This window comes from Thunnus thynnus, chromosome 12 (genome assembly GCF_963924715.1).
Source record: "Thunnus thynnus chromosome 12, fThuThy2.1, whole genome shotgun sequence".
NCBI lineage: Eukaryota > Metazoa > Chordata > Actinopteri > Scombriformes > Scombridae > Thunnus > Thunnus thynnus.
The window spans coordinates 19,900,105-19,919,904 of NC_089528.1; the positions used below are offsets into that span (position 1 = coordinate 19,900,105).

The window sequence follows — 19,800 nt, forward strand, 5'->3', positions numbered from 1 at the left end:
AAGTAGTACCCAAGTATAGGGCTGGGGCGATATAGACAAAATCAAATATCACAGTATTTTTGACCAAATACCTCGATATTGGAATTGCAATAATATTGTAGAGATGACTATTGGTGCTTTCACAAAATATTTACACAGTGAAATTTTTGATAAATAATCATCAGTAATGTGGATATAATGACTAAGTGGGTAAAAGCAAATAATAGAACAGCTAGAACAGTCTGGTAAGTTCAGAAAATTACATCACTTTACTTTAATGCAGCCTTTAAAACCAGGAAAAGACACTTATGCCATATCACGATATTACGATATCCAAAATCTAAGATGATATATAGTCTCATATCATGATATCTTTATAATATTGATATATTGCCGCGCCCTACCCAAGTACAGTATTTAGAAAAAGGAACTTAGTTAGTTTCCACCAATGTTTGAGTGTCACATGAACAACAGGTTTTGGCCAGTTCTGCATATTTCAAAACATGCCCCTATTGAAAAAAAAGAGAGAGACAGGAGCAGTTATAAGTAGTAACTGTTTAAACTGTTTTTTTGTGGGATCAGCAGGAAAAGTGAGCACAGCAGAGAGGACAAGCTGTCTTTGTAACTGCACAGTGAACTGCAGTGCATGAAAAGGACCAAAGTAACACTCCAGTAAACATGAAATAAATTGCAAAATTGCATAAGATTTTCACTTCCCTCTAATCAAAATACGCCACAAACCCTCTGAGGACAGGTGCTCCCCTGAGGAGATTGTTGTCGGGCTTGTTTTGTCATGTTCCGTCAAACAGCGAAGTACAGCAGCCTGGAAATAATGCCGAATCAGCTGTGAGAGAGAGTTTCAGACGAACGCAGTGTACAGACTCGTGAGTGGTCCCTGCAGGGAATGAGACAGAAAGAAAGGGAAAACTAATACAAATGATGTAATGAACTGGATTTGCAATCATATCTGTGCGGCCCCTACAGACATTCCTGTCTGTCTTACAGTGTGTGACCTACTCTCACATAACAGCCAAAACAAGCTTGTCTCAGACCCATTGTGGTTTTACACTAAGCACCACTGGGGAGCTATGACTGCCTTTCCATTCTCTTCATGCTGCACAGATTTTGAAACTCATCTTTTGTTTATTTTCCGTGAATGTGTACAGTGTCACAAAATGACTTTCTTAGCTTTTTTTTCTGCTTTTCTCATCACCCATCCGCCCACACGGCTTTCCAGTATGACTGCTCTCCATGTGCCATTAAAAGTCACCCTCATGCACATGTAATAAGCTCACACTGAATGGATTGATTGAATTTTAGTTAGATAAAATTGGGTAATGAAGATTAAAGCCCCATTTCCTTATTATGATGATCACAAGAACCTCCCAAGATGAAGGTTCCAAATATGTTTCATAATGTAAACTGTATCATTACTATGGATGTTAGAAGAATGATTAGACAATTTGGGAAATACGCTTAATTGGTTTCTTTACCTAAAGTTATTGGATGAGAGGATTAATACTACTTTTATGCCTCTGTGTTAAAGGACTAGTTCAACATTTTGGCAAATGCTCTTTTTTGCTTTCTCGCCAAGACTCAGATGAGAAGATCGATATCACTCCTAGACATGAGAGTGGTATTGATCTTCTCATCTAACACTTGGCAAGACAGCAAATAAGTGTAACTCCTTAAATAACAAACTATTCCCATACAGAGCTGGAGCCAGGAGGCAATTAGCTTAGCTTAGCTTAGCTTAGCAGAAAGAAAGCAAAAATGGGAAACAACTAACTTGGCTCTGCACAAAGTTTAAAAAATGACACCTTTGAGGCTCACAAGTTGTTAAAACAACAATTAATTTAATTGGAGTTATGTGGTGTGACTATGCCTTATCAAACAGCAGCCAGGTGCAGTGACTTCCTTCCAGTCTTGTCATCACTATGAGTTTGCCAGAGAACACCGGCTAGCTTTCCCCCCTGCCTCCAGTCTTTATACTAACCTAAGTTAATTGCCTCCTGGCTTCAGCTCCGTACTGAACACAAACATGAGAGTGGTAGAAATCTTCTCATCTAACTCTCACATGCTGCTCTGTTGCAATGGGACATTTGTTGTTTTCAGGAACAAAAGGTCTGGTTGAGTGTAACACTGTCCAACAGGTCGGATTAACATGCCCTTTCCTATATGGTGCAACTGTAATCCTCTCCAAGTCTTCCATGTCTATTATACTGTATATCTAACGCTCCACTTACCTAACATGGTTCTGCAAATTCTTTATATTACAGCTTTGGGGGGGAAAGTTTCCACTCCAAACCACAACAGTCAGCGATTTCCAGACATCGGTGAATGCACCAAGCTCACGCTTGTTCGCTCTTCATCTGCCTGAGCTGGCACCGATTCAAAATGGCCCTTGTAACCTTAGTTAGATAAGAGAGGAGACTGTGCCAGTCTGCCTGGCTCAGCCTCTTGTTCTCACAGGTTATAATGAAAGGAAAGGCATTTTTCCCCCTGATAATTTTCATTGTTCTTTGATGTGGATAGAGGAGGATGCTTTTTATCCTGGCAGCCATTTCAAAGAAACCGGCAATGTTCATCCTGAGTGGAATGTTGCTTCAGGCATCGCTCAAGTTTTCTTTTTCTTCTCCTTTTTTTGGTGTGTTTCTCATTCTGGATGCTGTCGTTCAGACTGAACAAAGGAATCCAAGGGTTCAAACATTCCAGGAGGCTCTCGTCTCCTTTTTGAGATATTGAAGTCAAACAAACTCTAATCCATCCACACCCTAATAGGTGACTGATGGGAATTTCATCCATGACTTTTAACACTAGCAAGGTTAGAACATAGAGAACACAAACATTGATCACAGACAATATGCAACAGTCTAAACACACATTTCAGACTTCATCCGAGATAGAAATCCAGTTGGTCATAGAAATATGTAGCTTTTCTTCAATATTTATGTCAGAACTTGTGGTGCACTGATGTTAAATCCCTTATGGGGCTGCGCTCACATGCATGTGGCTGATGATGAAATATTTCAGATATAAGGTATAGATGTGCCTGTTTTTTTTGTTCTTTACATAACCGCATGCCATGTTACCAGTACTTTTTCCCTCTTTATTTAACCAGGTAAATCAAGAGAGATCTGGCTAAAAAGGCTATATAAATACAGTTACATATAATACAAGCAACAATCATAAGACAACTTTCACACACCTCAAGAGAAAATGAATATAATCCACTGAGGATGCACATGTATAACTTTTAAAACTATCCAAACAGATTAAAAGCAGTGGTGGAATTTAGCAAAACAGGAACAAAATTATGTATAAACATATCTAGACACAAACAATGTAATGCATTAATAATACACTGTCAGTTTCCAGTACATAACATGCAATTAAGACAGTGCCTACATCAATATTTTGTGTTTTGTTAGGAATAACTATTGCCAGGAAGCAATTTTCTTCATGGTAGGAGAGTTATTTCTATAAAAGAGATTTAAAAATGAAAATTGCATTGTTAAACTCAAAAGAAAGCCCTGAAAGAATGGGAGTTGGACAGAGTGGTTCTTGGCTCGCTGAGTGGGAGGAAAGGAGGGGGAAGTTCTTATGGGCTGATGGGAGGACGCGTGGTGAGGCATTCCTCTCATAGTTTTGGGACACCTCTTCAGCCCGCACATACGTCAGATCTGCTTGGAGGGTATAAAAGGAGATGGGGGACTCCAGAAGAGGGAGAGCAGGCATTCGACATTTCAGCAAGTTTATCTCGCTGCCGTGACTTGTTGTCTCATTGAAAGAAGATTATTTTGCTGAAGAGAGATTGCCTCAACTTCTGAAGATGTATGAAGTCTTTGCTGTTGTGATCCTCTGCATTTCAATGGTGAGGAAATCATCACTGTTCATTGATGAGTTGTCTGTTTAGCTGTTGTAAGATGACCACTTCTGGAAGCCAACGTTTGATTAGAAATGTTTGATGTTGTGTCTGATTTCAGGTGTCAGCCTCATGCCCTAAGGACTGCCAGTGCCCCCCTGAATTGCCCACATGTGCAGCAGGAATCAGTCTCGTGCTCGACAACTGTGGATGCTGTAAAGTTTGTGCGCGGCAGCTCTTTGAAGACTGCAGCAAGTCAGAGCCATGTGACCGCATGAAGGGACTGGAGTGCAACTTTGGAGGTGGATATGGTTCTGCAAGGGGAGTCTGTCGAGGTACATTGACTTCTGTTCTGCTCTCTTTGTTCTTTTTTTATGAATTTATTCCCTTCCTCACTTATGAATTTACTTACTTACTTTATTTACTTACTGCCCTGTTTGCACTTCTTCATTTCAAACTCTACTTCTTTCCCTTTTCTCTAAAACAGCCAAATCTGACGGAAGAACTTGTGAGTACAACAACAAGATTTACCAGAATGGGGAAACCTTCCGTCCAAATTGCAAGCACCAGTGCACTTGCATGGATGGTGCTGTTGGGTGTGTGTCCCTGTGCCCACGTGAACTCACGCTGCCCAATCTGGGTTGTACCAAGCCCAGGCTGGTCAAGGTACCGGGGCAGTGCTGTGAACAACTTGTCTGCTCAGGGGAAGCAAAGATGGAGAGCTCTGTGGTGAAGAAACATAGCAAAAAGCACCACAAAGACAGATCATCTGAAGATGACCTCACCAATAAGAATGAGTTGGCCCCTTTGTGGAGAGGAGAAGCCAAGTCTTTACCTGGTGAGCAGTTTTACTGGTAATCCGCTCTGGTCACATTGTTAAAGTGGGACTTAGAAGGGAAATATATAAAGATTTTTTTTCCAACTGCCAATTAATTAATGTCTCCACTTTTTACTAAACTCTTCTCTTTTTTTCTCTTCCAACAGCTTTCAGGAGTCACCCAGTGAGCCACATGTTGGCCAGAGGAGTCAAGTGTGTGTCTCAAACCACAGATTGGTCTCCCTGCTCCAAATCCTGCGGCACTGGAGTGTCCACTAGGGTGACCAACAGAAACTCACAGTGCAAACTGGTGAAAGAGACTCGAATCTGTGAAATCCGACCGTGCAACCAAATGACGAAGGTACACCCCAGATGTTTTATGTCCTGCTTTTAGGCTTGATTTACAAAGACAGAGTTTGATTATTTCATCACATTTTGGTCTGAACTCTAAGCAACTCACTGTGGAATACAATCTGATGCATGACTTGCATTTTGAGGACTCTCAGGTTACATTTAACACATGCTTTTGATCTCTTCTCTCTAACAGAATGGTCAGAAATGTAAACACATAGAAAAAGCAAGCCGTCCAGTTAAACTAACCCATGCAGGCTGTCGAAGCCTGAAAAAGTTCCAGCCCAGGTACTGCGGGTCCTGTTCTGATGGGTGGTGCTGCAGGCCTCAACGCACCCAGACGTTACCTGTCCGCTTCCGGTGCAAAAACGGGGAGACCTTCAGCAAGATGGTGATGATGATCCAGTCCTGCAAGTGTGACCTCGACTGCTCCGGCAGCAATCAAAAGCCGCCCGCTCTCTACAGACTTTTCAATGATATCCACAAACTGACAATGTAAAGGGAAGGCAAAGTTTTAAGGGGAAAAGAAGAAACATTAAGTGAAATTTGCACTGTGAGGTAGACATCTGTAGGATGAATTTAGTGAACTGTATTGTTCATGATTTTGCTTCATAACATTGGAGCTTTGTGTTTTTGCTTCTTTGTGAAGCCAGTATTTTACATTGTGAGAATTCTTATTTTTCTAGTTAAACTAAAATTTGTTCATATATGTATATATATACTTTACATATTTAACATTATCTTGACAAGACATGTCACATGGCAACATGGAAATGATGTAGAAATACACATGGCAGCTAATAAATACGCCATTACACAATATGTCGCCTTGTTACTGTTGGTTTGTTATACTTATTCTTTATTATTTATAAGAAATTATCTGTTTATGCATTGTTATATTTAACCATGGGGCATTGTACATAAACAATGGTTTGATATAGTTTCTCTACACTTTTTTTTTTATCTATGTAAAATGTTGGAATATGACTGAAAGCTGGACACATACTGCACTGTATGTAAATAGGCCAGTTAACTGCCACAGTGTCAATTTTATGTCTTAATTTTTCACAAATAAATACATAAAAAAATGCAATTGTCTAATTATTTAATTTTTTGGGAAAATAGCAAAAGTTTTAAAGCTTATGGCTTGCAATAATTGGAAAAAGTCTCTAGGGTCTATTGTAACTATTTTCAGTTGGAAGTGAACTATACTGTGTCTGCTGCATCTGGCTGACCCATTTCTGAGAGGACCTACATGTCAGTGAGTAGTTTGGGGAGTGACTGTAATGTAAACCTCGGAGTGGTTTTCCTGCTGTTGGACAGAAATGGGCACAAGCTGCAGAATTGTGTTTTGTTAAAAAGTTATGGGCTTACAAAGATAATCTAAACTTTCCACGGAGATATATTACATCAATTAAAACATTACAATCCTGAATCTGAAATACAGTCAGTATTGCAGATTGATGTCTTGTTGCTAAGTCTAACTAAAAGTAGACTTTATGTGAATGCAAATATGCAGGGTTTCACTGTCCACTGAAAGAAGTACATCAATTAGCCTCCAGTATGTGACCTAGAAAATGTTTTTAATATATGCAACAGTGAAAGCTCTGTTTGTTTTTGATAATAAGCAGAACAAGAATTTGCACAAAAAAAAAAGACAAATGGGTCATCTAACTCATTTGAGCCCAATAAGCATATAAGCTCACAGTGTGTCCACGATGGTACAGAATCCAGACACCAACCAAATTGCCTAAAGTCAGATGCAAGCTTATTTTCCAGCAAACAGCTGAAAAAAAACCCAGCAAATTCCCAAAGTATGATCAACAGAATTACGTAAACGGGCAAGACCAAGAGAGTGAGAACAAGAGCAAGGGAAAAACAGAGGTACTGACGCACACAGAGATGAAATGGTTCCATCCTCTGACCGAGAGCACAATAGAGCTTTGTCTTTGAGAACCTGAGAGGAGCAGTGCTCACTCGGGGGAATACGTCTGCTGCAAGAACACATCAGAGTCTTACTGAGGTCTGGACGCTTGGTAGTTTATTACAATAGATACAGTATGAGAGCACAACTCAAGCAACAACAGCAGGACAAGATCCAAGTACAGCAAAAGACAAACACGGTTTCCCAATTTTTAGGACATTCTGAACTTCTTCAACAAATAACAACACATCTTTTCGTGCCACAGTACCTGTTTTTTCATGTGTACCTAAGCCTTGGAAATATAAAAACGTCCATCTCAATAGCTTGAGAATGAGTCAGCAATAAGACTTTAAGTAGTCTGGAAATATCCCAGTGTTGCATGTATCTTGGTAATTATGTCTGCAGCCCTAAAGGCATGAGCTTCACACCTGACAGCTAAACAATTGATTTTCAGCACCATTCATCCCAGGCCAGCTGAGAATCAGAACATAAACACAGTCAGTATACATCACACATCTATTCTGCGATCACTATCAAAACACAAGCTTTCAGCATCAGCAGGGAAACAGTGCAATGAGCATTTCTGTATTGTAGAGCTCAAAAATTCCCATATTTGCAGAGATGTTGAAGTGGAGCACCATGAAAAAAAAAAGGTGGTTTATTGTACCACATGTTCACTTGACTGGAACAGATGCACCAACATATTGTTACTCGGTTTTCAAGCACCATTTGCATTGGTTAATAATTGATTTGATAACTAGGTGTGTGCATGGCTAAAAAAATGTGGATACAAAGCTAAAATATGTCAAGAAACAGGTTTGATCTAGAGCCAGTTGCACAAAGACAGATGTAGTCTTACAAACTCATTTTAAGTCAATAAAGACACTAAACTTTATCTGCTGCATCGAACTCGTCCAGTAGTGGCCGAGATAAAACTGACTGAAGACACAATGAACTGTAGGTAAAATAAAGACACTTGGCAGAAGAGAACAGCTAACAAAACAGTTCCACCTACTCGCACATCAGTTTTCTCCGGCTTACAACTCCGGTTTGATTGAAGATTAGTCAGTAATGCTTAGAGAAACACACTGATGTAAATAGACCCTACTATAATCAGTACAACAAAAGATGTTGAATAAATGTTTAAAAAGAGAAAGTGTGTCAATAAAGAAGTGCTGTTTTCGGTTTGGTTAACTCATAACTCAACACAGCTTACTGTAGTTGAGGTTAGCCAGTTTTAGCTGGAGGGTTTGTGGCTGCTTCTGATGACTCAAAATAAGACGCTCTTAATATTTATGTGACTGTCTTCAGACTAATCTAACTCAAGAATCTGAAACCAACATACATTACTCTTAAACTTCATTTATGCAACTGGCTCCTTGTCTTTTACAGCAATAAGACACACAATGTTTCTTGGGTAATGTACACAGGACGTATCACAACAACAGCAAAGTTCCCTGATATCTTTTTTTTCCTCCACAAAACACACACAAAAAAAAATGAGTGTCACCAGTTGTCAGCTAAATATGACAAATGTAGAAGTAGATATCCAAAGATTGTCCAAATCTATCAAAAGTAAACTTTTGCGTCCTCTAAAAGTGACATAAATTATTGCCTCCATTATTGTTTTTTTTTAAATAGTCCTCGTAAATATTACAGTACATGATAAAAACAAGCCAAAAAATTCAAAAAGGCAAACAGATTACAGCTTAGTCATTTCAGAAAATAAGAAGATCCAAGACTTGATGTTTGCAGTCCCTCATCAAACATGGTTTTGTAAGAGTTTTTGAGGAAATCGACGTAGTTCTGAATGCTTTGCTTATGGCTCTCTGACTGGTCCAGGCTGAGCTGCAGGTCTTTCAGACGCACCTCGAACTGTTTTTCTGCCTACAGATGGAGATTGACGTAGACACAAACACGCACACACGCACACAAACACAAACAGTGATTTAACTCTGAACATCCTATCTTGGTTTGCATCAAGGGCAAATTGAGTGCAAAGTGAACGTGCTGGCGAATCTATGAAACATTCATTTGGTTCATCTGTTCTTGAGTAGCACAACACTCACAGTCTGTTTGCTCTGGCGTAGAAGCCTCAGCTCGTTATCCCTTCTGCTCTTCTCTGCTTCCAGCTCCAGGATTTTGGTCTGAAGGGTTTGTTCTCGGGAAACAGCTTGGTCTTTTACCTTATTGACCTGCAGATGTGGAAAGAAGTGGAAAAAAATGGAAATTACCTAACAAAGTGAACCATGATACTTCCTGTTTTCCTGGAAAGACTTGCATATCAAAGACTGGATTTTATGAAAACACAGTACAGTAACAAAACGTAACAGATGTGTCTTTCTATGAATATGTCACAAATGATTACTCATAAATAAATAGCATTCAAGTTACCTGGTTAATAAATGATATTTTACAGTAATCCGGTCGACAGTCGCACATTAAAAAGAGCTGACGTCAAAGAAAAATACTACAGGCTTTGTAATATTTCTTGTTAGGTGGTGACAACATGTGTAAAGTCAAAGATTTTAGCTTTAACAACAACAACAACCATACCTGTTGTCTGACGTCTGATAAAGCTACTTCTAGCTGCCGGCTGAGGGCCTGGCACTCAGATGAACGCTGATCCAGCTGCCGATTACTGTAGCCAAAAGCTTCTTCCTGAGCCGCCAGCTTCCGTACGAGCTCTAGGTTCTCCTGATGCAGCTGGTCCATCTTCCTGCAAACACACACACACACGCACACACAGAGGTGAGGATCAAACAATGTCTATGTCTGAATCAAAGGAGATACAAACATTTCACATCTGGATAACAAACATGAGAGGATTTCTTACTTTTGAAGGGAATTCACTTTCTCTTGTAGTTGTAAATTGGCCTCATGAATGGAGTCTTTCATCTCCACAGATGACCTCAGCGATTTTGTTTGACTCTCCATCTGTATATGTCAAATTTGAAATTCAGATATGCTGTTTTGATAGCACCTGCACTGGGAACAGGTGAATGGACCAGAAATGAGGGTTTCACATCACATGCACTACTGGACCAAATAACAGCCCATTTAACACCATTTGCCACAATCTTGCAAACACAAAACAGGCTGTTTTCAAGATACCAATTCAACATTTTTGAATTGGTAACAGAACATGTGGGTGACTGAAAAGGACTCACAGCACAAAATACTCACAAATGGGTATGTGGGCACAGATGTTGCAACCTAACTGTGTCCACTGCAATCAGAGAAGTTTCACCACAACATCAAAACCAACTCAAAGCAGGACCAGAACACAAGCGGCATCCACAGACACATGGGGTTGTACTACCGCCTAGTGGTCAGATGTAGACAAATGACTGCATTTTACATCCTCCGACCGCCACAGCTTGTGTTGCACACCTTAACCTGCAGTTGCCTAATGGCTTCTGATTTTTCTGAGCACTTCCTCTCCGAGCGTTGCAAATTCTCCTGGCATTCGAAGAGACTCTGCTCAGCTGCGCTCAGTAACTCAGGGAAATCCTTCAGTTCCTCCATACGCCCCTGCAGCTCCTGCCTCACCTGGGCGCCAGAGGATGGCAGAAGGAGTGGAGTGTTGGGATAGACAAAATATTAGCCTAAAGATCCATCAAACCTAACTGTAAATATGTGTATAAAATATGCCGAGAATCATCCTTAGGCTGAGCTTTGTTCATTGTTAGTTGAAGTGTTGCCCCATGAGGAAGTTTAGTAGTTCGCTAAAACAAATGCAGGTCCCCGTGCAAGTGTGTTATGCTGCTAAGCAACAGAACATCTGGCGAAAAGCAGGTGAAACAGTGCTGCATACTGGAAAAAGAACAGCATTGCTGTTAGAATTTGTTATTGAAAATAGCAAGATAAAGAAATTTGCCACCTAAAATAAAAAAAATAGTGTTAAATATACCCGGTGGTAGTCATGAAGCTTGGCGCATATTAATAGAGCTTGCATTAAATATAATTTTAAAAAACTGTTATATGAAGATGTGGGACGTTACCTTCTCAACTTCTGTATCTTTTCCATCTCGAGTGTTCTCTGTCTCTCGTAAAAGACTTGCATATTTTATCCTCATAGTGTCTATCTGAGCTTGAAACTCTGCAACCTATAAAAAAAATACAGAGTATAATCAAATCTGCTGTGTTCTTGCCTAGAGTTGAAAACTATGAAGTACTATTAATCATAATAATCAAACACCCAACAGACCACATTCAAGCATATTCTAACTTCTTTAGGAAGAAGCACATACAAACAAAGGATCAAATAAAAACTAAAGCTAGAAAACAGTGTTAGAAAAGCAAAAAATGACTAATTTGTATCATCAAAAGGATTAGCAGTTGCCTGGCAATAAAGCATAATTGATGTCTGATTCTTTCTTAGCTACACTGTTTTCAATTTACTCAGAAGTTAGAATCTATGGTCACCAAAAAACACTAATAAGTCTTTGTTTACAACAGAGCTCGCCAGTCATTGCTGGACTGTTAAATTGTCCTACCTAGATTTGGAGCTCAAAGTTGTTAAGAAGAAAATGGGTTCCAAAAAGATAAAGAGTTCTTAAAAAAACAAACAACAACAATAAAATTAACGAGCATATGTCAACCTGGTATTGGCTCTGTTCAGCTTCATGTTTCCTCTTCTGAGACACAATCTTCTCTTCTACCAGGGCAGCCTCACAATCAGCAAGCTGCTGCTCCAACTGATCAACAGATGTCTGCAATTACATGAAGATCAAAATAATTTTTTGTGATAGAAAAGAAATCAGAGAGAGGAAAAATGGTGCTTTCCTCTTCCTTAAATATAATATTGGTGTGAAAACATACAGTAAGTGGATCCAACCAGAATAATCTGCATATGGAATACAACTCAACTAAATGGTTGAATGAATAATTACCGACAACATATTAATGCAGTGACTGTTTGGCAACTCGTACCTTGAGTGTTGCATTATTGACGCACAAGTCTCCATTTTCAGCGGCGAGTTTTTCAACCCGTTGCATCACAATTTCATTAGCTGCAGAGAGCTCGTCCTTCTCCTGCTGCAGCCTCGCTGTCAAGTCTGCAATTTGACTTCATTGGATGTTTAAAATTCATGAGTTAAAATTGGTGGTTGCAACATGTGTGTATCGATTTCTACTGTTCGCTAGAAGGGGCGTGCGTAACAGAAACGACCAACCTTTTCAATATCTCTATTTGAGTGACAAATTTCTCTTTCTCATCTGTCATCTGCTCCTTCTGCCGCCTCCTGGAGTCTCTTTCTAAGCGGGCATTGGCCAGCTGAACATCCTGTGCGTCAATCAAAGAAAAAGAATTGAATGTCAGACTGTGATACTCAACTATTTGGTTTCAACAGAAGAATAGACCATTTTAAAACCAAAAATCACAGCTATTTTGACTTCATACCTTTTCCTTCATTTGCGTGTAACATTTCTCAACAGCAGCTTCAAATCTTTCAGCTCTCAGTTTCTGTGCTCGAGTGGCTTTCTTGAGAGATTCTTTGTCCTGTGCTGCCTGCTCAGACAGAGATGTGATGGTCCCTTTAAGATCGTCAATTTCCATCTTCTGTTCAGTTATGGTTCTCTCAAAAGTCTGAAAAACCCAACAAGTATATTGTATATCATTACATGTTTCTCTAGACGCAGCTCATCTAGAGAAAAACTGGCTGATGAATTTTTACCCGTAGCTGTACAGTCAGACGATTGTTTTCAGCTTCCTTATTGCGTAGCTGCCCCTGCAGGTGAGCACGGGTCGCCTCCACAGACTTGGTCATGTGAACAGCACTCTTTATGTTCTCCTGTGATGATCAACGTAGACAGATACTTTCACATGCACTTATTTTGCAAGTTTACAAGATCATCCATATTAAAAACGTCCTCTATACTTACCTGCTCTTCTCTCCGTAGATCCATGAGTTCCTCAACTTTTCTTTCTGTCTTGCTCAAATTGTTTTTTAAATGCTTGAGAAGACAAACGACAGGAATCAGTATGTGAAACTTGCACTACTTTATAGTTATTATTCATTAAAAGTGGCTTAAATTTCATACAATAGATACCTTTATGCCACATCCTTTGGTTTTTGTATCTATTTAGTACCAAATGTGGCTGTGATGTGTTAATTTGTTCAGCTTTTACCATCTGACTTGTCCAAAGCGCTATTTAGTTTAAGGAATTAACCTCACATGAGCGGATTAACCCCTTGCACAGAATAAATCTTCCACCAGGATGGTGCCTTGATTTGCTTAATATAAAGCTCTCTCTCTTTTAACTAACTGTATTGTCGTAACACGACACAAAACAACATTCACCTCATTTTCATTTTCAGCCTGTGCGATCCTCTTTAGCAAACTGTCAATCTGTTTGTCTTCATCAATGCGATCAGCCTAAATGGAAAAGCACAAGTTTTTTTTAAGTTCAAGTAAACTGCCCTCTTTTCAAAGATTTCAACAAAGCATTAAAGTCAGTGTATTCATTTGCTGCTGGATATTTTTAAGATGTAATATAAAGTAAGTACTTCTGTGCACTATACTATACCCATGACATGATAATCCTGAGCATTATACAAGGTAGCAAGCATTGCAACCAACCTCTGTATCTCGCAGCTGTTTCAGTTTCTGTCTAACTGACTTATTTATTCGTCTGAAGTCCTCCAACTTCTCCAGCAAAAGTCCTCTTTGCCTCGTAATTTGGCGCTTGTCCGTTGCAGACTGTCTTGAATCCTTTAATAACAAGAAAAAGAGAAGTTAGACCTTAGGGCCATGAATGTCAAAACATACTGTATGTCTTAGAACATGCTGATACAGTACATAGATGGGAATTTTAACAAACGTACGGCAAATTCATCTTCCATGGCATCTTTAAAAGATACGAGTTGTATGGCTGCAGAGTTAGCAGCTGCTTCAGCATCCGCAAATATTTTAAGGAGAGGGCTCGTTCTTTCGACATAGTCTCCATGACTAAATAAAAGCAGGACAGCAACAAAAAAATGGTTTAATCAGTTGGACTGGAAGCCCTGTAGCTGCTGATGGGTGAATTTGTATTTTTTTTTCATGCATCATACTAGGGCCTCACCAACTAATGTCAACATCTGGGGTTCTTGTGAGGAGACTACTGCGAGTCCTGCTCCTTCTCCCCAGCTCAGGAGAGCTGTCTAGATCTCCACAACTCAGAGAGACATCCTCCCTGGTAGAGCTGAAACCAAGGAGGGGACTTTGGAGTTCATCCTCTGGGGACATACTTCTCATTGCTGGCAAAACAACACACAGTACAAGTTAGTGTAACCATAAAGAGGGGACAAGAATCACACTAAAATGACCTTTAAAATGAACGTACGTTCACAGCCTAGCATAGCTTGGACATTATCCTGAAGGGTGTAGACTAGGTTGCCAAGCAAGCTAACTAAGCTTAACGTTATTCCTTAGCAACAGAAAGTCGATAAGACAAGAAATCATTGTTTAGCGTATATTAAGGTAAGCAAGCATTCTGTGAATTCTACTCATCAAAGCCACTGACACCTTCATTATGTTTATTAGCTGCTGTCTGATAAACACATCCAAAACAATGCCACTAAAGACATAAATATTACTTACGCCTTCGCTTCGTTTCGGCTGCAGATACTCCAAACTGAAGAGCCCCCTTTTAAAAAGGTCGAAGATGATTGGTTAGTCTTGAGGCAACGTAATGACACTGTGTTATTTACTCGCTTTTGATTCGTTGTCTGATGGCAAAGTAGGCGGGACTTACCTGATTTATATTGCGTAGAGCCAATGAAAAGAGGAATCAAGAGACACTGGCTGAAACCATAGAAACGCAAAGGAAGTTTACTATCACGGTACAACATCCTCGGGCAACAATCAAGTCACGAAGATTGATGAATATTCTGAACGTTTCATTGCGTGACTGTGTCCAACAATCAGCATAGCATAATTCAGATATACAACCAACTGTTATTTAAGCTAACTTGCTCCGCTCGCCTGTACTTTGTCCGTTGAAGTTAGCTGGTCGGCTAATGCTCGACCTCCGTTGACTGGAAATGTTCAAAGCTAAAATACTATTTATTGGTCCCAATGAGGTAAGTAAACACACACCTCTTGTTGCAGCATATCCTATTTTTACTGTACGATGCTGATAGGTAACGTTTGAAAAATAATTTTAATACTGACACCGTAAGACAATGTGCTCCTTCCATGCTCAGCACTCTTTGCTTTGCTCACAAACTTCTGTTTTTTTCGGTGTCAAAACGGATAAAACATCAGGCAAAACATATTAGAAACACCAAAAGTGTTTGCTTGCACCAAATCAATCAAGTGTGATAGTTATATATATGTTTGTAACGTTATGTGTGTTTATGTTAAGTTAACTGAGGTGTGCATGGGGGGGGCGCGCAAAAATACAGTATTTCCATGTACTTCTACTCAACTGCATTTCTAAAGAAAATTTACTTTTTACTCAGCTACATTTATATGACAACTACTAGTTACTTTGTGGGTTAATATTTTACATAAAAACGTAAAATCAGCCTGTAAAATGCATTGTTACCCATGAGCTATAAAGTAGTGACCAGTTACAGCGTTAAAATGCTGCTTACACGTTAATACATCATTAATAATAATCTATATACTATATAATATCATAATACTGAAAGATGTCGTTCTTCCCGCATAATGAGTACTTTTACTTTTGATACTTTTAACATATTCAAGGCAAGACTTTCACTTGTAATGGAGTATTTTTTTTTTTTTTTTTACATTGTGGCATTGCTACTTTTATTAAGTAAAGGATGTTTAACAGCCTGACAGTCAGTAAGTAGTAGTAATAGGCCTTTCTTACTGTAGACATTTTGACTTGTTGCAACAGAAAAAGCACAGATGTGCACAGATTAATCTGGATGTGAAAAAGTAAACAGTAGAGAAGAATGGACCTTTTCCGAGTGTATATTTGTAGATGTACTGATTCTAAACTCTGTCTGTCTTTCAGAGTGGGAAAACGGTTCTTGCAAATTTTCTCTCAGACACAACGGAAAATGTGGGAGGCGAATACAGACCTACTCAAGGAGTCAGGTACAAAACCTGTGTCAACTTTACTGCTTCTCACCTGGTACAGACATCTGACCCAACTCATTAAAGCCTCGAGACGATGGAGATAACATCATCTAACAGAGTGCTTGCAGTTTCAATTTATCATAAAATCTTTCACTTAGCTGTTTTCTCTTGTTTCAAGGATACTAGAATTTGAATCACAACCCGAGGGCAGTGGTGACAACAAGACATGTGAGGTTGAACTTTGGGACTGTTCAGGGGATTTCAAGTAAGTTAAAAATCACCAACATATTTTGAAAGTTATCCTCTGTGATAAAAGAAGAAGTGTTTTCTATCTATCATTTATGTTTTATTTCTAGTGCTCGCTAATTCAGATAAAGCGCACTGTCTTTATACAGATTTGAATCATGCTGGCCTGCACTCATGAAGGACTCCAGCGGTGTGGTGATCATCTTTAATCCAGACGTTCCAAGTCACCTCAAAGAAATAGAAACCTGGCATTCAATGTTCATCTCCTCCCAGAGTTTGCAGGACAACCAGTGTCTGCTGATGGCTCATCACAAGCCCGGCAGCGCAGTAGAAGAAGGACGGCTGCCTTTAGGTAATCCCATTGCAAGTCACAAAGGTGTTGTATGACTTATGCTTATAATTTGTCGGCTAACAAGTTAATTCTTTTTGACGCAGCCTCGCATTTGAGCAGACTTCCACTTATTCACTCCAACCTGGAGGAGGAACCAGAGGACGTGAGGCAAGCTTTCTGCAGATACTTGGGAAAAGTTGTAAATACGCTTTCGGAAAGTCGAGAGCAAGAGGAGATGTCTATTATTACATAGAAAACATGCAGCCTAATGAGGAAGATGTTTGTTAGCATCTGCAATCTCTAAGTGACATTCATAAACACTTCTCATTTATAAGTTATTAATTATACAGCTTTCTGTCAGTCAGCTGAGCATAACATCTTCAAAAACTCAATATAGCAAATATTTCCCCACATTTACTTGTTTTTGTTCATTATTGTTGTCTTACATTTTGTAAATCTTTTGTGAATAAAATACAACCAAACTTGCTTATACTTTGTAAATAAATTCTCAAGAGACAAAATATACTTTTCAAATTATAGACATCTGTTTATTTATTGAAAATTTGGTGCAGGTTGTTGAGAATGTGGCGATTAGAAGTGCAAAAGGAAAAAAAAGAGCAGTCCCATATTTAGACGTTGTATCCAACAATTCCTCCTTTGCCAATGCACTCGCCAATGTAGAACCACATCAGCACCTCAGTGGTCACAAGTCCATTTCTTAAGGCATCCTAAAAAAGAAAAGAAAACATCTGATTTCACTCAAGAAAACTTTAGTCCCTAAAATTTGAGAAAGCGTTATTTTAGATTGCAAAATTAATCTCTTTGCATGCATACAATTATCATCCACAGTACACACACTCTGAATACACACACTAACTCATCTCATCATGCATCCAGGTCATTTTAATGCACTTCATCTCCTGCATTTGTGTAATTGTTAACTTCAGAAATCACCTGACATGTTTTCAAATCAATCTTTTTATGTCACTGTGGTGTTTTTCCACTAATTCTCCCCTGGACTAACTGAGATGGTAGTCCCCCCCCACCCCCAATCGGTTAGTTGAAGATTATGTACGATTTTAGTCAACCAAGACTTTCTTTGGTTGACTACAGCCCTACAAATGATCAAGTATCCGTTTATTTCTACTTCATCCAGGTTTACTTTCTGTAGAATTAAGCTAATCAACAGTCATGTAATAATGACTTTTAAACACAGGGACACACAGGACACTTAACAGTGAAAACCACACAATTCTCAGACTTATATGGACTCACCTTTACTGTGGTTTGTCCCATGCGCCCGGCCTTGAAGCTCTTGATGAGGCCTGATGCGGCCTCTATGGCTTTGGGGATCTCAGCAGGGGATGGAGGGACGAGCTCCACCCGGGCATAGTGCCAGAAGGTCGCTAGTCGGGGTTTGGAGTATGTGACAGCGGCTGCATGTAATAAAACACAAACTGTCTTAGGTACAGGGTGTCTACATGTTTGAAAAGTCTTAAAATGCATTGATTTAAGTTTCCTAAAAAAAGACCTTAGAAGGTATTTAAAAGTCTTCAATTTCATTCTCAAAGGTCTTGAATATTTTTTCTAGCCTGTCATAGGCAGTGATGTTAGTTATAAAATGTTTTTTTAATGTCATTTTTAGGGATGCACTGATCCAACTTTTTCAGTCCTGATACCGATGGGTATCGACTGATACAGAGAACTGATCTGATACCAGTGTTTAATTGATAAACTGTGTCTCACTGTGTGGAAGAGACTGGGATCTTTCTTTTATGTGTAAGGCAACACCAGGCTTGACGTAAACATTACTTTACCAGCTTTGTATAAGAAAAAGTAACAAATAAATACATAGATATAAATTTACTGAGTAGATATTTATTAAAATAATGGTAGCCAATACCTGACCAAGCTATTTGAGTCAGTATCAGACTGATATCCGACATCAGTATCGGTGCATCTCTAGTAATTTTTGGAAACTCTGGTTGGAAACTCCCCAATTCTATTGTTCCAGACCTCTGACCTTAAATTAATTAATTGTTTTTAATTGGTTAATCTATCCATCCATTGTTTTCTGCTTCTTAACCACGTCCAGGTCATGATTAATAGTTAGTTGTATTATTGGGAATGATTGTTATATACTGCCAGGAGGTAATGACAAAAATGTGAAATAAATTAAAATAAACTTACATTTATTTCGCATTGCACTTGATAAATAATTCTAGCCCTTATCATCCTTAATGGTTTTTATTGGTGTCTTTCACACTTTGACCGTTGAACTGCATTTGGTGATATAAAAATGTCTTTGAAAAGTCTAAATGATAAGTTGGTGAATCCTGCAGAAACACTGACAGTAGTTGAGAAGCAGACAAGTCAAAAGCCACTGAACCATGTCGATTAAAGAAAAGTTATCACAACTTTTTGAGCAAAACGTGTTGCAGAGGCTGAGAAGAGTAAAAGACACTTGAGGTTAGTTACCAGAGGTCACACTGCAGCTGTGCGGCTAACGTGACGTTACAGTTACTACAAGTAACAACATAGTAACACAGTTTTCTCTGCTAACGTTGCGTTACTTTATACTTGTTTTACAAAAATGAATAATCTTACCACCGACTAAAGAGGGCACTTTAGCGATCAGCTTCTGTGCTGCCTGCGCCATTATGAAGCGTTACCAGCAGGACACCGAAGAAGAAGAAATAGGAAAAGTAGCTTGAGGAAATTCCGGGTTGACACTTTCAAAATAATACATTTTAAGAGAAAATGCGAAGACGCGTGCACGTATTTTCAAAATAAAAGGGCATATAAGAAAAAAAAAGGTTGAAATAAACAAATAAATAAATAAAAATACAAATCTGTGTCATAATTGAGGCACAATTTATTTTTCTGTCATGTGAAAGTAGCGATACAGTACCTTCAAGACAAAATGGATCATTACGTTGTTTCATCAATATTAAAAGAGACAAAATTCAATTAAAATGAGTCAGTGCTGTCAGTGACAGTACAGTGCCTTGTATGTTTCTGACTTTAAACAATGAAAGCATACTGACTGCTTCAACGATTGTTATCTGCCGCTGGAAGAGCTAGACAAAACCAGATTTTTCTGAATGGCTATAAATGATAAGAGACACACATTGCCACTAATCACAAGGACTAATAATTACCAAGGGAAGTTTTACGAAGTTTGGTCTGATTTTTTGATGTATATAAAGGAAGGAACCTAACAGGATGCAAATATTCCTACAATCTGT

The 19,800-nt window shown here is 39.0% G+C and overlaps 4 protein-coding genes across 5 annotated transcripts; 2 read left to right on the forward strand and 2 right to left on the reverse strand.

Moving 5' to 3' along the window:
* Nucleotides 1–3,140: 3,140 nt before the first annotated feature.
* Nucleotides 3,141–6,067, forward strand: LOC137194358 (CCN family member 1-like). The gene is made up of 5 exons (XM_067606206.1): nucleotides 3,141–3,853; nucleotides 3,966–4,179; nucleotides 4,332–4,682; nucleotides 4,829–5,022; nucleotides 5,209–6,067. The coding sequence occupies exons 1-5, from the start codon at nucleotides 3,812–3,814 to the stop codon at nucleotides 5,509–5,511; spliced, it is 1,104 nt and encodes a 367-aa protein (XP_067462307.1). The 5' UTR covers nucleotides 3,141–3,811; the 3' UTR covers nucleotides 5,512–6,067.
* Nucleotides 6,068–7,031: 964 nt separating this feature from the next.
* Nucleotides 7,032–14,602, reverse strand: LOC137194359 (outer dense fiber protein 2-like). 2 transcript variants are annotated; one of them, XM_067606207.1, is made up of 17 exons: nucleotides 14,524–14,602; nucleotides 14,006–14,180; nucleotides 13,767–13,890; nucleotides 13,522–13,653; nucleotides 13,243–13,317; nucleotides 12,823–12,894; nucleotides 12,615–12,731; nucleotides 12,341–12,526; nucleotides 12,114–12,223; nucleotides 11,872–12,007; nucleotides 11,541–11,651; nucleotides 10,941–11,045; nucleotides 10,330–10,488; nucleotides 9,773–9,873; nucleotides 9,493–9,655; nucleotides 9,006–9,131; nucleotides 7,032–8,823 (listed from the first exon to the last, which is right to left on the reverse strand). In XM_067606207.1, exons 2-17 carry the CDS (start codon nucleotides 14,176–14,178, stop codon nucleotides 8,650–8,652), a joined length of 2,064 nt encoding a protein of 687 aa, XP_067462308.1. In that variant the 5' UTR covers nucleotides 14,179–14,180; nucleotides 14,524–14,602; the 3' UTR covers nucleotides 7,032–8,649. The 2 variants fall into 2 exon arrangements, with proteins under 2 accessions (XP_067462308.1, XP_067462310.1); XM_067606209.1 differs by lacking the exon at nucleotides 10,330–10,488.
* A 104-nt stretch (nucleotides 14,603–14,706) lies between these two features.
* Nucleotides 14,707–17,042, forward strand: ift22 (intraflagellar transport 22 homolog (Chlamydomonas)). Its single transcript, XM_067606210.1, has 5 exons — nucleotides 14,707–15,005; nucleotides 15,911–15,993; nucleotides 16,154–16,240; nucleotides 16,371–16,573; nucleotides 16,657–17,042. The coding sequence occupies exons 1-5, from the start codon at nucleotides 14,967–14,969 to the stop codon at nucleotides 16,803–16,805; spliced, it is 561 nt and encodes a 186-aa protein (XP_067462311.1). The 5' UTR covers nucleotides 14,707–14,966; the 3' UTR covers nucleotides 16,806–17,042.
* A 33-nt stretch (nucleotides 17,043–17,075) lies between these two features.
* On the reverse strand, nucleotides 17,076–19,297 carry LOC137194361 (ATP synthase subunit g, mitochondrial-like). The gene is made up of 3 exons (XM_067606211.1): nucleotides 19,160–19,297; nucleotides 17,828–17,988; nucleotides 17,076–17,280 (listed from the first exon to the last, which is right to left on the reverse strand). The coding sequence occupies exons 1-3, from the start codon at nucleotides 19,209–19,211 to the stop codon at nucleotides 17,182–17,184; spliced, it is 312 nt and encodes a 103-aa protein (XP_067462312.1). The 5' UTR covers nucleotides 19,212–19,297; the 3' UTR covers nucleotides 17,076–17,181.
* Between the last annotated feature and the right edge of the window lie 503 nt (nucleotides 19,298–19,800).

What these genes read in the sequence shown, in the direction of transcription:
- LOC137194359 (XM_067606207.1), bottom strand. Translation starts at nt 14,178, where the DNA reads ATGAGAAGTATGTCCCCAGAGGATGAACTCCAAAGTCCCCTCCTTGGT. An exon ending in CCAGATGTTGACATTAGTTG is followed by an intron (nt 13,891 to 14,005) that starts GTGAGGCCCTAG and finishes GCTTTTATTTAG; the next exon opens with TCATGGAGACTATGTCGAAA. An exon ending in CTGAACAGAGCCAATACCAG is followed by an intron (nt 11,046 to 11,540) that starts GTTGACATATGC and finishes TTTTTTTTATAG; the next exon opens with GTTGCAGAGTTTCAAGCTCA.
- ift22 (XM_067606210.1), top strand. Translation starts at nt 14,967, where the DNA reads ATGTTCAAAGCTAAAATACTATTTATTGGTCCCAATGAG. An exon ending in TATTTATTGGTCCCAATGAG is followed by an intron (nt 15,006 to 15,910) that starts GTAAGTAAACAC and finishes TCTGTCTTTCAG; the next exon opens with AGTGGGAAAACGGTTCTTGC. An exon ending in AGACCTACTCAAGGAGTCAG is followed by an intron (nt 15,994 to 16,153) that starts GTACAAAACCTG and finishes TCTTGTTTCAAG; the next exon opens with GATACTAGAATTTGAATCAC.
- LOC137194358 (XM_067606206.1), top strand. Translation starts at nt 3,812, where the DNA reads ATGTATGAAGTCTTTGCTGTTGTGATCCTCTGCATTTCAATG. An exon ending in TGCAAGGGGAGTCTGTCGAG is followed by an intron (nt 4,180 to 4,331) that starts GTACATTGACTT and finishes TCTCTAAAACAG; the next exon opens with CCAAATCTGACGGAAGAACT. An exon ending in CGTGCAACCAAATGACGAAG is followed by an intron (nt 5,023 to 5,208) that starts GTACACCCCAGA and finishes TCTCTCTAACAG; the next exon opens with AATGGTCAGAAATGTAAACA.
- LOC137194361 (XM_067606211.1), bottom strand. Translation starts at nt 19,211, where the DNA reads ATGGCGCAGGCAGCACAGAAGCTGATCGCTAAAGTGCCCTCTTTAGTC. An exon ending in AGTGCCCTCTTTAGTCGGTG is followed by an intron (nt 17,989 to 19,159) that starts GTAAGATTATTC and finishes TATTACATGCAG; the next exon opens with CCGCTGTCACATACTCCAAA. An exon ending in TGGGACAAACCACAGTAAAG is followed by an intron (nt 17,281 to 17,827) that starts GTGAGTCCATAT and finishes TTTCTTTTTTAG; the next exon opens with GATGCCTTAAGAAATGGACT.